The 21,519-nt window shown below is 47.3% G+C and overlaps 1 protein-coding gene across 6 annotated transcripts in view; it reads right to left on the bottom strand.

Moving 5' to 3' along the window:
* The window catches only part of MYLK (myosin light chain kinase), a 237,160-nt gene that overhangs the window by 2,667 nt on the left and 212,974 nt on the right, over positions 1-21,519 (bottom strand). For 4 of the 6 annotated variants that reach the window (XM_023728792.1, XM_004373618.2, XM_004373619.2 and 1 more), the window contains 4 exons: positions 12,637-12,789; positions 9,907-10,030; positions 2,882-3,011; positions 1,308-1,439 (listed from right to left, as the gene is read on the bottom strand). In XM_023728792.1, the coding sequence (XP_023584560.1) occupies positions 1,308-1,439; positions 2,882-3,011; positions 9,907-10,030; positions 12,637-12,789 (539 nt within the window). The remainder of the gene's footprint in view (positions 1-1,307; positions 1,440-2,881; positions 3,012-9,906; positions 10,031-12,636; positions 12,790-21,519) is intronic. The other 2 variants (XM_023728793.1, XM_023728794.1) reach the window with 1 other exon arrangement.

Here is a 21,519-nt window from a genome sequence, read left to right as displayed (position 1 = left end):
AGAGTAGAACTGCTCCACTGGGTTTTTAAGGCTGTGACCTTTAGGAAGTGATTGCCAGGCCTGTCTTCCAAGGCGCCTCTGGGTGGGTTCGAACCACCAACCTTTGGGCTAGTAGTCAAGCGCTTAACCATTCGCACCACCCAGGGACTCCTTCCACTTTATTTTTTTTTAGTTGAATGAAAAAAGAGAAAGATTATGGTAGGCAAAGGATTTACAAGGCATTTTGATAATATAAAGGATGCCGGAGAAAACTTGTTTTTTCATTCCTAACTTTGGGTTATTTTACACAAAAGGCAGGATACAGTCACACTGCTGGAGAATCTTAAAAAGTAGCAGACATCATTTATTTTGACTCTGCTGTACTGTGCTATGTGGCCTTGGGAAAGTTGCTTAATAAACTTCTGTGCTTTATTTGGTCAGACCAAAATGGGAGGCAATCCTTCGCTCTGGTTGGCAAATGATACAGCCTTGAAGCAAAGAGGCCTGTCTGCACTTGCCCCATATCTTTCTAGAATGTTGCAGTCTGGGGAAACTGAAATACTTTGCATCACCAATATTGTTAATTTTTCAGGTGTCACACTAAGATCTGTGCAGGTCCCTGGAGCTCAAACAACTCATCACTCCACGCTGCATTCTTCCAGCAGGCAGAGGAGAACACGGGGAGCTGGCCCACCGAGAGGTCTGTCCTAGGCGCCTGGATTCCAACCTACCCTCAGTCTGAACTCACACTTATCAACCTCACAACTTGTTCCTTTACTGCATGACATCGTTAAAACACTTAAAATGTTTCCACTCTTTACATATGTTGTCTCAGAGAATCACCCAGAAACTCAGTGCATTAGATACCACTTTATAGATGAGAGGCCTGAAACTCAGAGGAGCTAGGTCATGGCCAAGGCCATACGGCCCCACTGACGAGTGGCAGTGCTGGCTGCCTCCACATCCTATGCCTTTTGTACCAACCTTCCTTTCAGAGCTTCTTGTGGGCATTTCATGTGGTTCCCAGAAGCTTTCAAAGCTCATTTCATTTGCCGTGGACCACAGCCAGTTAGACCCATGACAAATCCTTTTTGATTTAGGCCCAGTGGCTGGTGAAATATCAAATGTGTCCCTGTGTACACCACTGACGAGCACTCATTTGTCAGGAGGCAGGGGCAGAGGAGTGGGCGTGAGGACCCCTCACAGCCTGGCTGTTCCTAATAGCTTCTAGACTGCCCAGAACGGATCTCCTGCCTGGGGCACGTGGCAGGTGACCTACCATCCTGCCACCCCCTTTTGTGGTAAAGGGAAGACGAGCTACAACTTACCTTCAATCTTGCAGTCAAACCTAGCAGCGCTTCCCTCCACAACTTCTAAATCACGGATGGTCTTAGAGAAATAGGGTTTTACATGGGGCTTTTCCTCAGCAACGGCCTCAAGGAAAGCTTGCGAGACATCTTCTAGAAGAAAAGCAAGAGGAATAGGACATTTCTTCATTCCTTGTTCTCTCCTCTCCCTTAATTTGACAGCTTTTTTTTTTTTTTTTAAGTTGGTATAATTTAGCAAATAATGCAGCTCAGAGAACTGAATCATAAGTATGCCTTTCTCCCGGGGACAGGCAGGCCTGCTGCCAAATGGTTTCTGGCAGAAGAAAGAACTGTGTCCAAACTGGGGAAGTGTTCGGCCTCCCCCCGTTCCCTTATGCTGACACATTAAAAAAGGAAATAATCTTTAAAAAGGATTTTTGGCTGCATTTCATGCTATTTCAGGCTTCAGTTGAGCGCATCTGGGAAGGCCAGAACCCACTTTCCTGGTCTCGGCGTCCCTTTGCCCTCTTCCTGCAATAGGCATGTCAACGTGTTCCTTGGAAGGGAGTCACCAGACCCTAGAGGGTTTTCAACTTGCAGTGGTTTTCTTACTCTCCACCACTTACACTGCCTTCACTTTGTATAACTGCAGACCAGGATTTGAGACTCGCCCAGGGCAAAGCTGGGACTCTGAGGGGCCCCTGTACCTCTCCTTCCCCACTCTGCTATGGCTAGGACACCTGGGGAGTAGCAGGAGTAGGTAAGATGGATCGGGCCCATGGGCTGCAGACTCTGTCCCCAGATACAAGGAAGCTCCGCAGCAGCCTGGCAACCTCTTTTGTGCCTTTGAGCATAAAAGGGATCTAGACTCAGGCTTCTCATCTGTGGATACCAAGAGCGCCAGGCAGCATGGGGGATCTCTGCCCTCAGGAGGAACCTCAGGGGAGATAAGGGTCAGGCCTTGTGTGCTCCTGAAGCGGGAAGAGGCTGAGGCCTTGGCTGAGGAGATGGATGGGGCAGCATCTGAAAGACAGTGGGCTAGTCGCCAGCCCTACTGGTCTCCAGGAAGGGCCCTGCTAATCACAGTCTACCCGTGCTTCACCATCGTGAAAAATGCCAAAAGAATATGAATTATACAAGTTAATTTTTGTTTGAAACAAAAACACAAAGACAGAAAAAAATGGAAAAATATTTTTAAAAATTTACACAATTATATGTGATTTTTATTTTATTTTTGCCTATCAGTATACGAGCATAACTTTAATAGTGAGGAAAGAAAAGGTTTTCTTTTAATAAAGCTTTGTCAAAAAAAATAAAGCTTTGTTAATTCTTATATAAAATATAGGCAAAAGAATCGCCGGGGTCTAGTCCTATTAGACAAAAAATAATGTATCCTCTGAAAATACCTAAGCTTAAGATTAAACAATTAAAAATAATTACTAGACTTAGTGTCAGGGCAACCCAAAAGTAGTTCTGAATTTACCCTTAGGGGTTGTATTTAAAAGAAAAAAAAAAAAAACCCTCAAAATGCCCCTCCGTCTCCCAACTCTTTTTTCCCACCAACTGGTTGGAAATATCCTCCTGGAGCGCCTTACCTTCAGATTCTAGTTTCTCTGCATTGAGCGGGCTGGTTGGTGAGCCTGTTGAGGATTTCCTGCCACTGAGCCCTGAGATCATAGCCATAGAGGACAGTCTTCCAATGGCTCTCACAGCATTGCCCGTTTTCTGGAAAATAGACACTGGGGTTGGACTCAGGAGGTGTCCCTGGGTTTGGCTGGGCAGCGCCTGGTGGTCCGGGGAGTAGAGCCCAGCCCGGGAGAAGCAGCTCTGTTCCCTGGAAGGAGGGCTTCGGAGTTCTGAGGTCCTGCCAGAGAAGTGAGCCCAACCTTGCTCTGCTCAGCACTATCAGCGTGTCAGAAGATGTTCAGAGAATGGAATGGGGCCCTGGAACTGATGTGTGCGTTAATGTGACTAAACAAGGTCAACATGAGACAAAAACTCTTTTCATACTGTGCTTCAACTCCCATAAAAGGGATAGTTTATATAAAGCAACTGCAGGCTGAGACAGCTCCAAAGACTTATTGCTAACCGGGCCCAGTGAAGCTGTTTCTCATAAAACTATGCTAGTGAGATGATTTTAATTGGTCAAGAGAATAGTTACTACAGATCCCACAGGTCCTGATGCAAAAAAAAAAGAAAGAAAGAAAGAAAGAAAGCATTCTATTGACCTTCGGCAACTCACACAACCTCTCTGGGCTTCGGTTTCCCTTTCTGCATAAGGAAGGGGTTGGACAAGATGATCTCCAAGGTCCCATTTAGTTATATTTATGATTCAGATACTTAAGAGATTTCCAGAAACTTTCTGGCTGGCCCCAGCACAGTCCTATGGCTGCACAGTGAGGTTGCGGAGGCTGCCCTTGCCTGGTATGCACTCAGGCATCTGAAAGAAGCACCAAAGGGAAATAAAATGCAACAGCACTTTGCTTTTCTGAGACTAGGCACCTGAGGACAGGACAGGATTTCTCAGGACAGTGCCAGAACTCGATATGTCATTTCTTTGCACTGTGAAAATTCTCCTGAGCATAGGATTTGGGTAGAGAAATCCCCAGTGATGTACAATGGTGTGTCTGTTTCTCATCCTCAAAGTTCTTCATCCTTCTTAAAAAGTTGTTGGGAATGGCAGGGATAAGAAAATGAAGGCATGACCAAGTTCTTCCCCCCTGCCACCCAGAAACATATTCTTTCAGGCATCCAGATGCTGTGCATCCCAAAGGCAGAGGCCACCACAGACTGGCTGCTGGCCCTCCTGAGAGCCAGCAAGGAAACTGCCTCTTCACAGGCACATGGCTAGTTTGCGTCTTTCACTCTCGTTGGACCTCAAACAGTGCTGGCAAAGCCACTTCCTTCCTGAATTAACTTCACACACTTCAGCATTTCAGTAAAGCCTCACAATTTTGGATTATCTGGAAAGCAGGCCTCTAACCTCAAATTGGAGCCCTGGTGGCGCAGTAGTTAAGAGCTCGGCTGCTAACCAAAAGGTTGGCAGTTTGAATCTACCAGCCGCTCCCTGGAAACCCTATGGAGCAGTTCTACTCTGTCCTATAGGGTCGCTGTGAGTTGGAATCAACTCAACGGCAACGGGTCTGGTTTTTGGTGTTTAATCTCAAATTATGTGTGTGTCTGTGTGTGTCTGTGTGTGTCTGTGTGTGTGCATGCACAGGTTTGTGTGGGTGGTTTAAGTGGAGACCTACCATTGATGACCCCTGATCACTTTGCTGTTATGTCACCTGTCCTCCTTGTTGCAGACTATTTTCATGCATTTTGGACAGGCATTCCATCCGGCTCTGTTCTCTGGCCACCTGCCCTCTCACGCACGCACCCCTACATGGTGTGGGTATGCTTGTGGCCCTCTGCTGCCATGGGGAAGTGGGATGCCTGGGAGAATGCGGTTACTCTGAACAGAAGGTGGAGCTGGTCAGGAGGGGAAGAAGGTGAAGCGATGACTACCTACCAGCCTAAACGTGTGGCAGAGTCGCTGCAGCCCTGCAGAGCACTTGGTGATTCTCCCTGCCATCCTGGGAGAGCCTGCTACTGGAGACCCAGCTCTTCCCATAGGAGCTCACCTTGGCCTCAGGCAAGAGGTGGCCACAGCAGCCCTCCATAGGGAGTCAGCAACAGACCAGACTATTTCCTCATCAGCCAAGTTCTTAGACTTTCTCAGGTCTCTATTCCCTCTATCCCACACTTGTTAGCTTGCCCTGAGCCAGGAGTCTCTGCACTCAGAAGGTCCATTCCTAACAAGGGACAGGTTAGTTCTCTAATCACTGAGTACTATGTGACCGTGTTTAAGTCAGCAACCCTCTCTGAGCCTCAGTATCCTTGACTGACAATGAGGTGACTAGACTAGAAGATTCTGAGCTCCCTGCAGCTCTGGTCTTCTGTGGTCCTACAAATGTGCACCAGGAAACACCCCTCTGGCGCCCATGGGCTCTCTAATTCCAGACATCGGGACTGCCTGGGGCTGTGTCTTCATTTGTGTGGTGCAGAGAGACAATGTCTTTTCTTCATCTTATTTCCTCCTGAAATGACTAATATGAAGTTACCAGAATGAGGGAGAAATGTAAGAAACAATGAATAAAGAACTTCTTTAAAATAATCTGAGTCAGAATTCAATCTCTGGAAATTGATTTATGAAAAAGACATGGTAAGGAAGCTATTTGGTGGAAATGAAAAAGAAATATATCTGTATGTTCTAGTCTTCCAGTTGCATGCCTTTGAGCTGAAAACTGGTTGCTCCTTTGTTGACTAAGACCTTTGGAAATTTTTGGAATACCAAAAAAGCAAAGTTTCAATTCTCTCATTTCTGTCCTTGTTTTGAGAATGCCTCTTTCTTGTGGGCAACACCAATGTTGCGTTCCTGTGTTCCAGGCGGGCAGTATCTGTACCAGCCTCCCACCGTCTCCTCTGAGAGCTGGCTAGGAAGATCAACGATCCCAGTTTGGCCAGGACTGCGGTGTTTCCCAGGATGTGAGTCTTTTAATGCTAAAACCAGGACCAAAAAAAGAAAAAAGAAAAAAAAAAAAAAAACCAAAAAACCAAACCCGTTGCCATCGAGTCGATTCCTACTCATAGCAACCCTATAGGACAGAGTAGAACTGCCCCATAGGGCTTCCAAGGAGAGCCTGGTGGATTCGAATGCTAAGCTTTTGATTAGCAGCCATAGCTCTTAACCACTGCACCACTAGAGCTTCAAAACCAGGACAGTCCCTTGCAAACTGGGACAAGTTGGCCACCCTGGAAATGGACAGCTGTCATAGGCCCCATGTATATATCAACAGTCCCGAGACGTGCATAATACCCAAATATGGTGGTGAAGAATCATTTGTGCTATACTGAGTGAAATGCTTACTTCTCTATGCTCCTTAGAAGCAAGGATGGCGAGACTATGTCTCAGATACTTTGCACATGTTATCAGGAGGGATCAGTCCCTGGGGAAGGACAGCCTGCTTGGTAAAGTAGAGGGCCAGCAAAAACGAGGAAGACCCTCAATGAGATGGACTGACACAGTGGCTGTAGTGATGGGCTGAAGCATAACAGGGATTGTGAGGATGGCGCAGGACCGCGCAGTATTTCATTCTGTTGTACACAGGGTCGGTATCAGTCAGAATCGACTCGATGGCACCTAACAACAACAACGACCCAGAAAATAAAGATGGCCACCAACGGCCTCCAAGTCTTAGTCCTTTGCTTCCAGTTTGCACACAGAAGCCCTATTATCCTGTTCAGCTTCCCTATCCACACTTGCTATTCCTCACCACCATGCCTTTTTAAAATGCTTTTAATATAAATTAAAAATATGTCCCTTTTCAGTTCGTTCTAAGGTCAAAGTATGATTAGTCATTTATACACAGCCTTATTGGTAGGGCTTTGTTCCTGTGTTGCTTCTTTCCTCCTAGGGCCCTTTATGGAAACCACACCAGAACAATCACAAGGTACCTTCTCTTGTACAGCTGCAGGGAGTTACCGGGCCACCTGTGCCTGCCCTGCCCCTCTCCCTCCAGGACATTCCATCCTACTCCGCTCCTCTTCATCCCCCCTCCCCCAACCTTGACTGCTCCAGGAGGGAGCTCCCCCCCCCCCATTGCAGAGGGAGCCAAGGCCCTGGTGCATGGAGTGAAAATGTGGCAAACATTTTCCTAAGGAAGCAAATGTCACACAAGATGGTCAGATGCAGCTGGACTGTTACCAGTGCAATTATGCTTTGGGTACATTGTGCGTTAAATGGGGTTTTGTGGACTACTTTTGGGTGCAGTTTTGGGAAACCTGAACCACTGTTTTAATGGAAAAGTCATTTCCAAATTCTGCCATCTACATTTACAAATGAAATTAAGGTTCCTTCTCTGAATTCTACCCTTTTCCCCTCCGCTGCTAGAAAACCCTATAGTTAATAATATTGTAAACAATTCGAAGAAAATTTAAGAGATTAAAATATCAGCACAGAGGATGGCTCCCTGACTGCTCTGACTGGAAAATTCCATTTGCCTCCCCTCCTCTTCCCTTATCTCTTCTCTGTGCCTCTTCCCTGGGTTAGGCGTCACCCTGGCTTCGGTCCATCTGCAGATGTTTCAACACTTCCAGAAAGTCTGAGGTAAGAAAACTACCCCTTAGCCTACAGCCTCCCCCACGCAAAATCCCATTAGATTCATGCTCTGCGGACTGCCCCACCCCCACAAGTCACCCTATTCTCTCCAGAAATACTGCTATTTTTTTGAGATCTATTGGTCACAGGATCATAATAAAGCCAACCTTTGATTTTTGTGGACCCCTTTTTGTTTTTAAGAGAGTATTTGCTGCTCCGATTTTACTGGATCCTAGTGTCGCCAGAGGAGCTCTAGTAGTACAGTGGTTAAGAGCTTGGCTGCTAACCAAAAGGTCAGGAGTTCGAATCCACCAGCTGCTCCTTGGAAACCCTGTGGGGCAGTTCTACTCTGCATTGCAACCAACTTGATGGCAACGGGTTTTTTTTTTTTTTTTAATGGCACCAGAGGGTAAACAGGGCAGGTGTTCCAACTTGCACCTTGTACTTGAGGGAGGTAGGCAGACCCACCTAAACCTTCACATGGGGGGCTAACCAAGAACTAACTCCCACTGTGGAGAAGTTCTGCTGGACCCACCTATGAGGACATGCACAGGATGGCAGTTTCTTAAACCCACACCTGTAGAACCTCATCCGCCTTTGCTCCCTCGCCCAACCTTTGCGTAAAGTTGGACCTTTCAAGGGAACCGTGGTTTAGTCACCTTGTGTGGCAAATTACCAGAGACCCTGTTGCCCCTGTTAAGTGTTCTCCCTTTTCTCTGCCAACTCAAAGCCTCCGCTCCTGTCAAGCCAGCATACAGACTGTGTAGTCCCAGCTCTGTGCCTTCGACCCCTGCTATGCTGTCACCCCCATCTCTCTGTGTTCTAGTCCACGTTCCACACGCAACTTCAAAATCCTCCCCTATGAGACATAAAACAATACTCGGGAAGAGTGCGCTTCTTAGCCCAAGTAGATACAAGAGACGAAATGGGCAGCTCCTGTCTGGAGTGAGATGAGAAGGCAGAGAGGGTCAGGAGCTGGTTGAATGGACACAGGAAATCTGGGGTGGAAAGGAGGAGTGCGCTGTCACAGTATAGGGAGAGCAGCTAGGGTCACAAAACAATGTATGTATAAATTTTTGTATGAGAAACTAACTTGAATGGTATACTTTCACTTAAAGCACAATTTAAAAAAAAAAATCCTCCCCTGCGAGCATGTCCTCATGCTGATATCCAACTCTGGTTGTGACTGGCTCCATTCTCCCGTCCACACTCATATATGGTTATGGAGAGCTATACTGACAGTTTACAATTCTTGGTATGTGTTCTGTCCTTTTATGTCTATTTGCTTCAGTTCTTATTACACTATACATTCCTTGAGTATAGGAACCATGTACCCTCCTGTAGCCCAGGAATTGCATAATGGCAATAATGATGATAAAAATCATAAAACAGATGATGATGACAACTATTCTACAGCTTTGGATGGTAATTTTATCCGTCTTGTTATCAAAGGCAGTTTCTGTTGTTGTTAAGACCATGTGCTTTGGAGCCATGTTCTCTGGGTTTGAATCCTGGCTTTTCCACTTACTAGCTATATAATCCTGGGAAAGGTTCCTAACCCTTCTCTGCCTTCATTTGTCTATAAAGGCGATAATAATAGTACCTGCCTCACAGGATTAAAAGAGTTAATGCTAGGAAGTGCTTTGGATCATCCGTGACACACGGTCAGCCCTCCATACAGATTAGCTACCATGATCATCTCTGAACACTTGCTGTGTACCAGGCATTGTGCTATCGGCCATTTGCAGACCAGCTCATGTAATTCTCACAACAACACGGTGAAGCTGGTACCGCTCTTATCCCCACTCTCAGACGAGAAAACGAAGGCACAGCAAGGTTAAGTCACTAACCCAAGGACACGTAGCTAGTAACACATGACCTCCTTAGAGGGTAAACAACCAGAACTGATTTGTTGGTAGTAGATCACCAGCCTTCCTTTTGAGGTGCCTCTGGGTGGACTCGAACCTCCAACCTTTAGATTAGCAGCTGAGCGCATTAAGCATTTGCACCACCCAGGGACTCCCCATGTTTCTCTCTCTATATCACGTGGCCTCCTCTTTCATCATAAAGAAATGCAAGACTATCAGAATACCTTTAAGGAGACCACATTCTCCAGGTTTGTCAAATACTCCTAAAGGTGACATTGCTCAGTCCTACCATGAAGATATGAAATGTCAGTGGCGTAAGCCAGGCGAGGCCGGGCTGCTGAGGCCTCCCCTCACTGGTCCCCCCGGGACAAAGCTAAGCAGGATTGGAGGGACAGTGTAGCCAAGAAACCCATTTCCCCCAAGCAATGCTGGGGCCAGTAAGGGGAGTGAATGCAACACTGCATCTTAATTAGCTGCCTAAATTGGTGCCAGACTATTTCAGAAATAAATTTAAACTTTTCTGGAGGGAGGCCAGGGCAAGTTGGGAATGAAGGTGGTTTGAATTTAGCAAATATGAAGGGGAATGCTCCAGTCTGAGGTGACCCCGCATTACCTGCCATTTCCTTCTTGCCATGTACTTCTTCATCCGGTCCTTGGAGAGCTTCTTGGCCTCCATGTTCTTGGTGTCTTTCATTAGCCATGGGTGCTGAAGGCACTGGGTACAGTTCAGGCGGTTTCTGGTGAAGGCAGAGATCAGGGGATTTCTGAGCAGGAGGGGACCTCAGATCAGACATGGGGGGGTCTCCTGTCTGCAGTCACACAGGGCAGAGCCCAGGGCTCCCAGCTCCCAGTCCATCCATGACCAGGGGCACTGTGCTCTTGGCTGTCTCCTCTCTTGGTCTGGGTTACACTGACTGGACCCAGCGTAGGCCCGTGTTCAGAAGGCCTAACCACCAAGGAAGCAACTGGTGTCCCAGGACCTGTGCTCGGGGGTCTAAGAAGGGTAAGTGCTGGAGGGCTGATTTGTCAGGGGACAGCTGGCACCATATCCAGGGTGGGCTCATTCAGCTGGTCCCAGTGGGGGCTGGGGGCTCTGGTGTCCTAATCTTTCTGCCTACCTGTCTGATACATTGGGCCAAAACCTCCAAGAATCATTTCACTCTGTGTCTTACTATGTGGTTGAATATCAGGTTTTTCCTGTTATAACTCAAAGAAGTATGTCCTACATACAACTCATGAATTATGACAACCTTAGAACTGCATTGAAACAAATTTAATCTTTCTGAAAGCTCTGGGAATCTAGAAATATTTCAGGGTCATTGTCATAAACCTTAGCTGTACCAGGACTAACATAACCCAAAGAACCAAATGTTAACACGCATAGAAAAATGACGGGAAAGAAGTATAACAAAATGTAGTGATCTTTAGATAAAGGGATTTCTCGTGATTTTAATTTTCCTATGTTCTTCAAATTTTCTACAACTTACATGTATTACTTTTATAATATAAAAATATTTCAAAAAGTGCTGATAAATGGAGATTTCTGAGGTGATGCATACAAGAGTTTACGGGACTCTAGTGTCTTAATCTATTTGAAAAAGGTCAGTTCTTTGGTGGGTCCATTTTATGAACACAGAGGGAAGCAACACAGCCTGTTAAAGAATTAAGTCAAGGTCAGATAAGAAAACAGGGTGTGTACACGGTATCTTGTTTACCAAATCCTCAGTGAACAAAGCTCGGTTAACAAAAGCCATCCTTACACCAGAGTTATTAGCAGGGAGATCTCCATCTCTCTGAGGCACCTTGGAAGTGGGAGATCCCTCAGATTGGAAGGGAACTTAGACTCCCCCACAACATCTTGCTTCCCCCTGGGTCATGCCTACTTCTGATACAAAGGCCGTGACGGAGAAACACTAAAGGGTATCGCTGACAAGGAGTATGGAGTGCAGCCGTCTCCGGGGGAGTCTGGCCCTGAGATGGCTAAAGAGGACTGAGAGGTGGTGGGTAACTGGAAAGCTAGACAGAAGCACCTAAGAGACCTCCGATATTGCTACTTTAGCAACTGTGCTCTCCTGTCCCAAATAGCATTTCTCCGAAGGGAGCAATCCTGCCGACAGCCTCCGTGGGGTCTATGGGTCAGGTAGACATGGCTAGAATCACTGCTGCAGGCACAGGGCTGAATGCAGAACCTCCACCTGCCCCTGGAGTCTTGGCTGTCCCTCCCCCCTCATCCTCTGGCACACCACCTATTTCAACACCACCCTCCTCGGACAAACCTTACAGTTGCTCCCGATTGCCAAATACAACTCCAAGCTCCCTGGGGCCCCTGGGGCCCCTGGGGCCAGGCCTTGCCTCATCTGGCCACTTGACTGACAGAGTGGATGAAGGGCCTGACAGGCCAGCTACCCTCACCTGACACCCCCAACTACTCCCTGCATGCCAGCCTCCCCCCTCTGTACTCATAGCCCCTCTCACCTTCTTGCTTTCATTTAACAGGTTTCTGGCACCAGGAGAATCTTCACCAGTTCATTCTGTCTAGCAACACCGAGGGTTCACCTCAAATCTCTTCCTCCACTCAAGTCTCCCTCTACAGCCCCATGCCCCTACTCCCTCACACCAAGTGCCTTGTGTGTCTGACCTCTGCGCACGCTCTCAGGCCAACTGCATACCTGAACACACTGCCTACCACAGGTCACAAACGTTTTCTATATTCATCCTCTGACCACGTGGGCAGCTCCAGGCAGCCCCAGAAGGCAGAGGTGGGTAATCTCACAGTCTGCAATGTTATAGGGGCACAGAGACAGAGTGGGGGGGAGGGCTGAACCCAGTGGCCTGGGATCACAGCCTAGCTCTGGCCATACTCAGGTAGGCAGTTCTTCAATAATTTCAATATGAGGAAACACCAAGCCAGATAATCTGGGGGATCATCGGGACCCATGGATGGGTTCTAACGAAGCCTCTGCTTTTTGAGGGGCTATTTCCTTCACTATCCCCCCACCCCCACCCCAGGGTCCCTGAAGAGGTAGGGCTTCTACAAGCCGTAATCATACACATAAAACAATAGGTGTTACTCATATAGAACAAGCTGCAGTTCTCGGTCAAGTGTGGCTTTTGTGCTCCGTGAGGATTTACGCCTTGAAAGACTAGTATGGTGTCTAGTCAGGGAACTGAGGCCTAGGAAGACGCCCTCCCCTCCCCCACACACACTTGGCTTGCTCTCTCTTAATGCCCGCCCTCCCCTCCTCAGGAGGAGGGAAGCCACAACAGACAAGGAAAATCCTTGCCTCCTGACACCAGTCCAGGGAGTGGGGAAGCTGAAAGGACTGAAAGCTCAACTCATTACTTCATATCTTTCTTCAGCAAATTGCTGATAAAATCCTTGGCATCATCGGAGATCTCGTCAAACGCCTCATCATCGAAGTCCCAGGTGGCTGAGGTAACGTTGGCTAAGGTTTCATTATCATTGTCACCCATGAAGGGGGAAAGTCCACTGACCCTGGGGAGATAAGAGCAGGAAAGTAGCAGTGATTAAGTGAGGTCAAAGGTGAGGGCCAGCAAGGAATCGCCTGAGTTCCACATGCAGGGAAGCCTTTGCAGCCCCAAACTCACGCTGTGTGGCCCTCACACCCACCTCTCCTCCCACCTGCATTTGAAAAAAGATGTGACTCTCCAGATTTATTTGTGGCCCTGTCTCTTCTCAGTCACTCACTGTACTTTTGTGGTATCACCCACCTCTTGATACCAACTGCCTGCGATGCTGAGGTGGAAGGAATTTAGTTCACAACTTTCACCACTCAGTTATCCACACTGCACACCAGCACTAGTTGCCGTTGAGTCAACTATGACTCATGGTGACCCCATGTGTATCAGAGTAGAACTGTGCTCCACAGGGTTTTCAATGGCTGATTTTTCAGAAGTAGATCACCAGGACTTTCTTTGGAGGGTGCCTCTTGTGGACTCAAACTTTCAACCTTTAGGGTTAGCAGTCAAGCGCATTAACAGCTTGCACCACCCAGGGACTCCACATTGCCCACATCAGGGCTGGTAAGCCCCTCCATCCTTGCCTTCTGTTCTCTAAAGCCCAGACAAGAACACTGCCTCAGGCAGAGCCTTCTCCAAGGTTTTCCGGTGGAGCGAGTCCCCCCGGCCCTGTGCTCCCACCCCCTCATAGAGTGGGATAGTAGCTATCACTGCACCCTCTGTCCCCTCTCTCTTGCAGCTCTCATCTTTAAACATCTTCAGCACCAGGAGGGCCCAGCACAGAGGTGATACTCAGCAAGTGTGTGCTGGATGGACGGATAGGCTTTGAATCAGCAATGCATGTTTGGTTATTTACCTACACCTGAGGATTTTAGGTCAAACTAGACAGTTTCCCTAAGAGGTATCGTAACAGAGGAAAGAGCACAGCTTCTACATGGGCTGGGTGACCTTGGGCAATTCCCCTAATCTCTGTCACTGTTCTGTCTTTTGTAAAATGGGGAGCCTACTACCTAAGCGTTCAATAATTTCTGCATTTTATTGGATCACTTTCTTTGGAATGGGCACAAATATGGATCTCTCCCAGTTGGTTGGCCAGGTAGCTGTCGTCCAAATTTCTTGGCATAGATGAGTGAGCACCTCCAGCACTGCTTCCGTTGGTTGAAACATCTCAACTGGTATTTTGTCATTCCTGGAGCCTTGTTTTTCGCCAATGCCTTCAGTGCAGCTTGGATTTCTTCCTTCAATACCATCAGTTCTTGATCATATGCTTCCTCCTGAGACAGCTGAATGTTGACCAATTCTTTTTGGTAAAGTGACTCTATGTATTCCTTCCATCTTCTTTTGATGCTTCCTGCTTTGTTTAGTATTTTGCCCACAGAACTCTTTAACAGATCCAAAAGAATGTGGAAATTATCGAACAATATCATTAATATCACATGCAAGTAAAATTTTTCTGAAGATAATTCAAAAGCACCTGCAGAAGTACATCAGAAAACTGCCAGAAATTCAAGGCAGATTCAGAAGAGGACATGGAACGAGGGATATCATTGCTAATGTCAGATGGATCTAGGTTGAAAGCAGAGAATACCAGAAAGATGTTTACCTGTGTTTTATTGACTATGCAAATGCATTCAATTGTGTGCATCATAACAAATTATGGATAACATTGTGAAGAATGGGAATTACAGACCCCTTAACTGTGCTCATGAGGAACCTGTACGTAGATCAAGAGGCAGTTGTTCGAACAGAACAAAGGGATACTGAATGGTTTCAAATTAGGAAAAGTGTGTGTCAGAGTTGTATCCTTTCACCATAATTATTCAATCTGTATGCTGAGCAAATAATCTGAGAAGCTGGACTATATGAAGAAGAATGGGGCATCAGGATTGGAGGAAGAGTCATTAATAACCTGCAAATATGCAGATGACATAACCTTGCTTGCTGAAAGCAAAGAGGACTTGAAGCACTTACTGATGAAGATCAAAGACTACAGCCTTCAGTATGAATTACACCTCAACAGAAAGAAAACAAAAATCCTCACAACTGGACCAGTAAGCAACATCATGTTAAGTGGAGAAAATATTGACATTGTCAAAGATTTCATTTTACTTGGACCTACAGTCAACACCCATGGAAGTTGCAGTCATGAAATCAAACTATGTATTGCACTGGGCAAATATGCTGCAAAAGCCCTCTTTAAAGTGTTGAAAAGCAAAGATGTCAGTTTGAGGACTAAGGTGCACCTGACCTAAGCCATGGTATTTTCAATCACATCATATGCATGTAAAAGCTGGACAATGAATAAGGAAGACAAAAGAAGAATTGATGCCTTTGAATGACGGTGTTGGGGAAGAGTATTGACTATACCATGGACTGCCAGAAGAATGAATAAATCTGTCTTGAAAAAAGTACAGCCAGAATGCTCCTAAGAAGAGAGGATGGCGAGACTTCGTCTCACATACTTTGGAAGTGTTATCAGGAGGGACCAGTCTCTGGAGAAGGACATCATGCTTGGTAAAGAAGAGGGTCAGCACAAGAGAGGAAGACCCTCAGCGAGATGAACTGACACAGCGGCAGTGTTTCCTTCTGTTGTACGCACGGTTGCTGTAAGTCGGAACTGACTTGATGGCACCTAACAACGACAGTAACGACTATTTAACCGCAGCGTGGTCACTTCAGCAGCAGCATCACGGCAGCCAGTGTTCACCATGTACTATGCGCCAGGCACTGGGCAACGAGTTTAAAATAGATTAATGAATTTACTCTTAACCCTACCCTACAACTTAGGTATCTCTTATTACTTTGTTTTACAGATGAGGAAACGGAGGCACAGAATGGGGAGTAAGCAATCTGTCCAAGGTTTCACAGCCAGTGAGATTTGAATCCAGGTGCCTGTCTCTAGAGCCTATACTCTTTTTTTTAATGTAATTTGGATGAAGGTTTACAGAGCAAACTAGTTTCTCATCAAGCAATTAATATACACATTGTTGTGTGACATTGGTTGCCAACCCTACGACATGTCAACACTCTCCCCTTCTCGACCTTGGGTTCCCTATTACCATCTGTGCTGTCCCCTCCTGCCTTCTTGTCCTTGCCCCTGGGCTGGCATGCCCATTTAGTCTCGTTTTGTTTTATGGGCCTGTCTAATCTTTGGCTGGAGGGTGCACCTCAGGAGTAACTTCATTACTGAGTAATAGGGGTGTTGGGGTTTCTCCAGTCTCTGTCAGACCAGTAAAGTCTGGTCTATTTTTTTTTTTTTTGTGAGTTAGAATTTTGTTCTACATTTTTCTCCAGCTCTGCCCAGGACCCTCTACTGTGATCCCTGTCACAGCAGTTGGTGGTGGTAGCCGGGCACCATCTAGTGGTGCGGGACTCAGTCTGGTAGAGGCTGTGGTCTATTAGTCCTTTGGACTAATCTTTCCCTCGTGTCTTTAGTTTCCTTCATTTTCCCTTGCACCAGACGGGGTGAGACCAGTACCTTAGATGGCCACTTACAAGCTTTTAAGACCTCAGACACTACTCATCAAAGTAGAATGTAGAACATTTTCTTTATAAACTTTGTTACGCCAATTGAGCTAGATGTTCCCCAAGACCATGGTCCCCAGCCCTCAGCCCAGTAATTTGGTCCCTCAGGGAGTCTGGATGTGTCTATGGAGTATAGTCGGTACTCTTCACTGTCACATTACACTAACATTTCTATGAAAATTAAATAAATTGCACAAGGCCTAGTCCACAGTAAAGAGCCTGGTCTCTGACTGTAGCTATTACATAGTTCTTCTGGCTCACCTCTACTGCCTCACGATCTGTGATCTCCAGAATGACTTATTTTATCAGTAGCTTAAGCCAAATAAAATTTGGCAGGTAATGGTCCCTTGCATCTCAAAGCCAAATAAAACAGATTCATGGCTTATTGGCCTCACCTCTCACCTCTGTGCACCTCATCTTCAGGCTAGCCATCCACCCCCACTCACCCTGACCTGGGGTGGCTTCATGGGTTTGTCACCTGTGCCCAGGGCCCCACCCTTAGAAGGGCCCACATTTGGTTTAATGGTCTGCTGATGCCATCTTGAAGTCCTCGTGGCTCAGTGGTTAAGAGCTCAGCTGCTAACCAAAAGGTTGGCAGTTTGAATCTACCAGCCACTCCTTGGAAACCCTATAGGGCAGTTCTACTCTGTCCTATAGGGTTGCTTTGAGTAGGAATCGACTTAATGGCAACAGGTTTGGGTCTTGGTTGCCATCTTGAAATTCTTAATGATTTTTGAACAAGTGGACTTTTTATTTTACACTGGGCCCCACAAATTACGTAGCTCATCCTACCCTGACCCCATCCGAGCCCCATGAGATGGATCTGGGGCTCTCATACCATCAACCTCCCAAATTAAGGCTTTGTTAACACCCCTTCCCCTAAACCCTTAGGAATCCATCATCATAAACAATAATGCAAACTCTTCTGGAGCTATTTTGTCATTCAACATGTCCCCCCCACAAAAAAAAAAAAAAAACAACCCAAACCTACTGTCATCGAGTCGATTCTGACTCATAGCGACCCTGTAGGACAGAGTAGAGCTACCCCACAGGGTTTCCAAGGAGCAGCTGGTGGATTCGAACTGCTAACCTTTTTGGTTAGCAGCTGAGCTCTTATGAAATAAATATACTCGTATCTGAAAACTAAGTTTTGCAAACCAAAACCCTGTTTAAATCTCGTGAGGAAAGCTTGTCATTGGAAGGACCCTGTGACAAAACTTTTGTAAAGAGAAGAAAACTTCTGCAGTGTGAATTACTTCACCCTAATCAGACTCTTTGTGTTTCTGAATAATACATTTCTGTATATGGCATTTTCTTAAAGCAAGGCGCTGATTTCTGTTTTAAGAAGGCACGGAGCTATTCGCCCTTAGTCATGTCACAACGAGGGAACGGGGACAGGTTACCAGTCCCTGAGTCTGCATTGTTATATGCTACTCCTTTCCCCTCTCTGGGCCTCAGTTTCCCCTTTTATACACCAAGGGGACCAGGCTAGAATTCCTGGGGGGCCTCCCAGCTCTCAGGGTCTCAGCAGTCCTGGGCAGCTATGCAAGCCTCACCAAGAGGCAGCTTGACTCTTGCTAGTCAGCTACCTGCTTCCTTGTATCTTTACATTTTCCATTTGAATCATAAAACCCGTTGCCACTGAAGTCGATTCCAACTCATAACGACCCTATAGGACACAGCAGAACTGCCCCACTGGGTTTCCAAGGAGTCGCTGGTAGATTTGAACTGCTGACCTTTTGGTTTGCAGCCGTAGCTCTTAACCACTGCGCCACCAGGGCTCCATCTGAAACATCCAACCAAACCAAGCCCACTGGCATAGTCAATTCCGACGTATAGCAGCCCCATAAGGGTTTCCAAGGCTGTCAATCTCCACGGAAGCAGACTGCCACAGCTTTCTCCCATGGAGTGGCTGCTGGCTTTGGTTAGCAGTTGATCGCTTTAACCACTGCTCCACCAGGGGTCCATCTGAATCACAGAGGGGCAAAAGTCCTGCAGCACTCCAAAAGCAAACAACCCTGCTGTGAAATGCTGAAAGGGCCCCTTCTGCAAACCTCCTTTCCTAATTAGGAGCTGCGATCCTGCACAGATAGGTTTTAATCTCTGCAATGTTCACAGTCAGGGAGCGCCTCCGTGCCTTTGGCCTCTGGTGGCTCCTTCCTGGTGGTCCCATCCTTCTGAAACACTCTCCTGGCCCTGGCTGGCTCAGTGCCCGGCGGCGTTCTCCTGATCAAAGAGGATGTCTCTATAATAAAACACAGCTTGCGTGCAGAGTGTGATGGCGAGGGGAGGGCTCAAGCTGTAGCCGCTGTTTTTGGGCGGTGGGCTTTGGCAGGGTTTTTGATATATGTATACACTGTACTGCTGGAATTTGCCTACGTGTCATGTATCTTTTTACAAAAAATAGGCATTATTTGTTAAAAATCAACCCATCAGCAAACGAAACAACCATAGCGTTAAAAACACTACTCTGTACCCCTCTTCCTAGTCTTCTCTAGTTTGTGATCGATGGGTTCATCTGCTTTTCACAAGGTTGCAATCAGTGTGGGCATGTCCTTGGATGCTCTATTTTCTGTCCACTTCACATTCTTACATGACGTTCGCAGGTATAACCAGGTCTGCTCACTCCTTTTTAAGGTCAGACGTTAGTCTCTGTGCTGAGGAATCACAAAGGTCATGACTGCAGGGCGTTCTAATGTCGTAATTCTTCATCTCTCCCCGTGGCAAAGCTTCTCAGGGAGAAGGTCAGGTGGGAGGAGGCTGCAGAAACGCCTCCTGGACTACGCTTTCTCTACCTTGTGTTTCAAGCAGCAAACAGATGGCCCTGCTGCAGGAGTGGCCAGCTAAGCGGACCACACATGGGCGAGCAGAACTATTGAGTGGATTGAGTGGTTAAACCAAACCAAACCCGTTGTCGCAGAATCGATTTCTACTCATAGCATCCCTACAAAACAGAGCAGAACTGCCCCATAGGGTCTCCAAGGAGCAGCTGGTGGATTTGAACTGCCGACCTTTTGATTAGTAGCCAACCTCTTAACCACTATGCCACCAGGGCCCCAGTGACCCTACAGAAAGGCGTTAATCTTTGATCCCGTTTTTAGCTTTCAGGCACTCATTGCCTGCTCTGGTTGGGAGACAGAGACAGGGTGGGGGCAGGTCCCGCAGGAAGAGCTGCGTATCCTTTTGTGCAGTGGCCCAGGAAGCAGGGACCTGGGGTCCAGTCACGTTAACCACAGCCCCGTTCCCTGGAGAGCAAACCATGAAGGTGAGGGCAGGGCCTGGTGTGCAGCAGGGAGTGGAGGCTGCAGGAGCTGGGATCAGGGTGCTGTCTGGGCTCAGCAGAGAGAGGGCAGGATGGAGAAGGAAGAGGTTACAGGGCCTCTGGAGAGCCCTGTATCCAAGCCCCAGTCTGAGCAGGCACCCAATGCCCAGGCACTGGGACTCCTTCCCCAGAGGACTGGGATGCCATCTCCAGAAATCAGACTCAGGATGGGGATGGCTTGGCTCTCCGGACCATGGCTGGAGCTGAATGTGCTGAAACAGAAGTCTGAGTCGCTGTGCCCAGTCAGAAAGACAGTAGGAGGAGAGAGGAGCAGTAATTGCTTCTTCACTTTGGTTTGGGAGAGGAGAGGAAGAGAAGGAATTGTGAAATGGAGATGAGGGTGGGGCACGGAGCAGGGTTTTGATCTCCCCACAGGCAGTATGGGAACATCAAGTCCTCAGGAAATAAGGCAGCGAGATAGGGGAGGGCAGAACTTCTCAGAAAAGGAGGCAGTTCACAATGAAGTGTGGCCTAGATCGCCCCCACCGCCCCCCCCATTAGGCCAGAAACTGAAACCAAATGGGTATCACTAACTTAAGAAAAGGAGTCCCTGGGTGGTGCAAATGGTTAAGTGGTTGACTACTAGCTGAAAGGCTGGTGGTTCAAACCCACCCAGAGGCACCTTGGAAGACTGGCCTGGTGATCTGCTTCTGAAAGGTCATGGCCTTGAGAACCCTATGAAGCAGTTCTACTTTGCACACATGGGGTCACCATGAATCACAATCAACTCGAAGGCAACTATCAACAACATCTTCACCAAAAAATTAGGAGATTCAAGGAATCTCCTATTTCCCTTCAGAATCAGGGATGAGAGGGCAGGCCCTACAGCACTGCGTGCTCCATCATCCTGCCTGGACAACCTGGGCCAGCAGCTGAATCGGTGACTCAGGTGCTGGGACAGGATCTCTCTGCTGGGTTTGGGAAGGTGTTTCTCCAAGAAAGTCAGACCAACCTATGATGACAGAGCTCCTTGTTAGGAGGTACTCACCAAATATGTGTTGAACAATAAATGAGTTATCACACCTTCTCCCATGGCTCCAGAAAGGAGATCAGGAGGGGAGGGTCCCTGGACAAGACATAGGGGCAGGGGATGTCACGAGGGTCACCAGAGATCGCTTCTGGGGTGCTGCCTGCCGCTATGCGGGAATTCGCACAGCAGGGACTGATGGGAAGCAATCCACTGGCTCTAACTTTTGTTTTAGGCAGCATGTGATCTGTTGAGGGCACTAGCTTGAAGAGGAACTCCCAGACCCCAGTCCCCACTGTGAGAGCCGGCCTGACACTGTCCAAGAGGGCGGAGCAGCACACAGCAGTGAGTCCAGGGGCTGGGATGCTACACACCTGCTCCTCGCTGCTTCCCTGTCACACGCACCTCTCCTCCCTCCTGGCATGCCCCTGGCCACACACCTGCAGGCTGGGGCCTGTTTGTCAGAATTATTTTCTCTCCCATTTCAAAAACACTTTCCTATTTTTTGGTTTTAGTTTTCAAAGTAATCTGTTAAACAATGTAACATTATCCAAATCACTATGTTCTTCCACCTAAAATAATTATCATTTTAAAACAAAGTGCTCTTATGATCCAGTCATTCTAGTTCTAGATTATATAGCCAATAGAAATGCATAAAGATGTTTTCTAAAAGGCATGTACCAGAATAGCTGTAATACCCCAAACTGGAAACTACTCAAAAGCGCATCAAGGCAGAATGGATAAATACCTTGGGTTATAGTCACTCAGGAGACTCTGGGTGGTGCAAACAGTTAATGTGCCTGGCTGCTAGCCCAAAGGTTGGAGGTTCGAGTCCATCCAGAGGCACCTCAGAAGAAAGGCCTGGTTGATCTACCTCCAAAAAAATCAGCCATTGAAAACCCTATGGAGTACAGTTCTACTCTGGCACACAT

This window comes from Trichechus manatus, unplaced genomic scaffold (genome assembly GCF_000243295.1).
Source record: "Trichechus manatus latirostris isolate Lorelei unplaced genomic scaffold, TriManLat1.0 scaffold00026, whole genome shotgun sequence".
Taxonomy (NCBI): domain Eukaryota; kingdom Metazoa; phylum Chordata; class Mammalia; order Sirenia; family Trichechidae; genus Trichechus; species Trichechus manatus.
The sequence above is the reverse complement of the archived record's forward strand: the minus strand, read 5'-3'. Positions and strand labels throughout refer to the sequence as shown.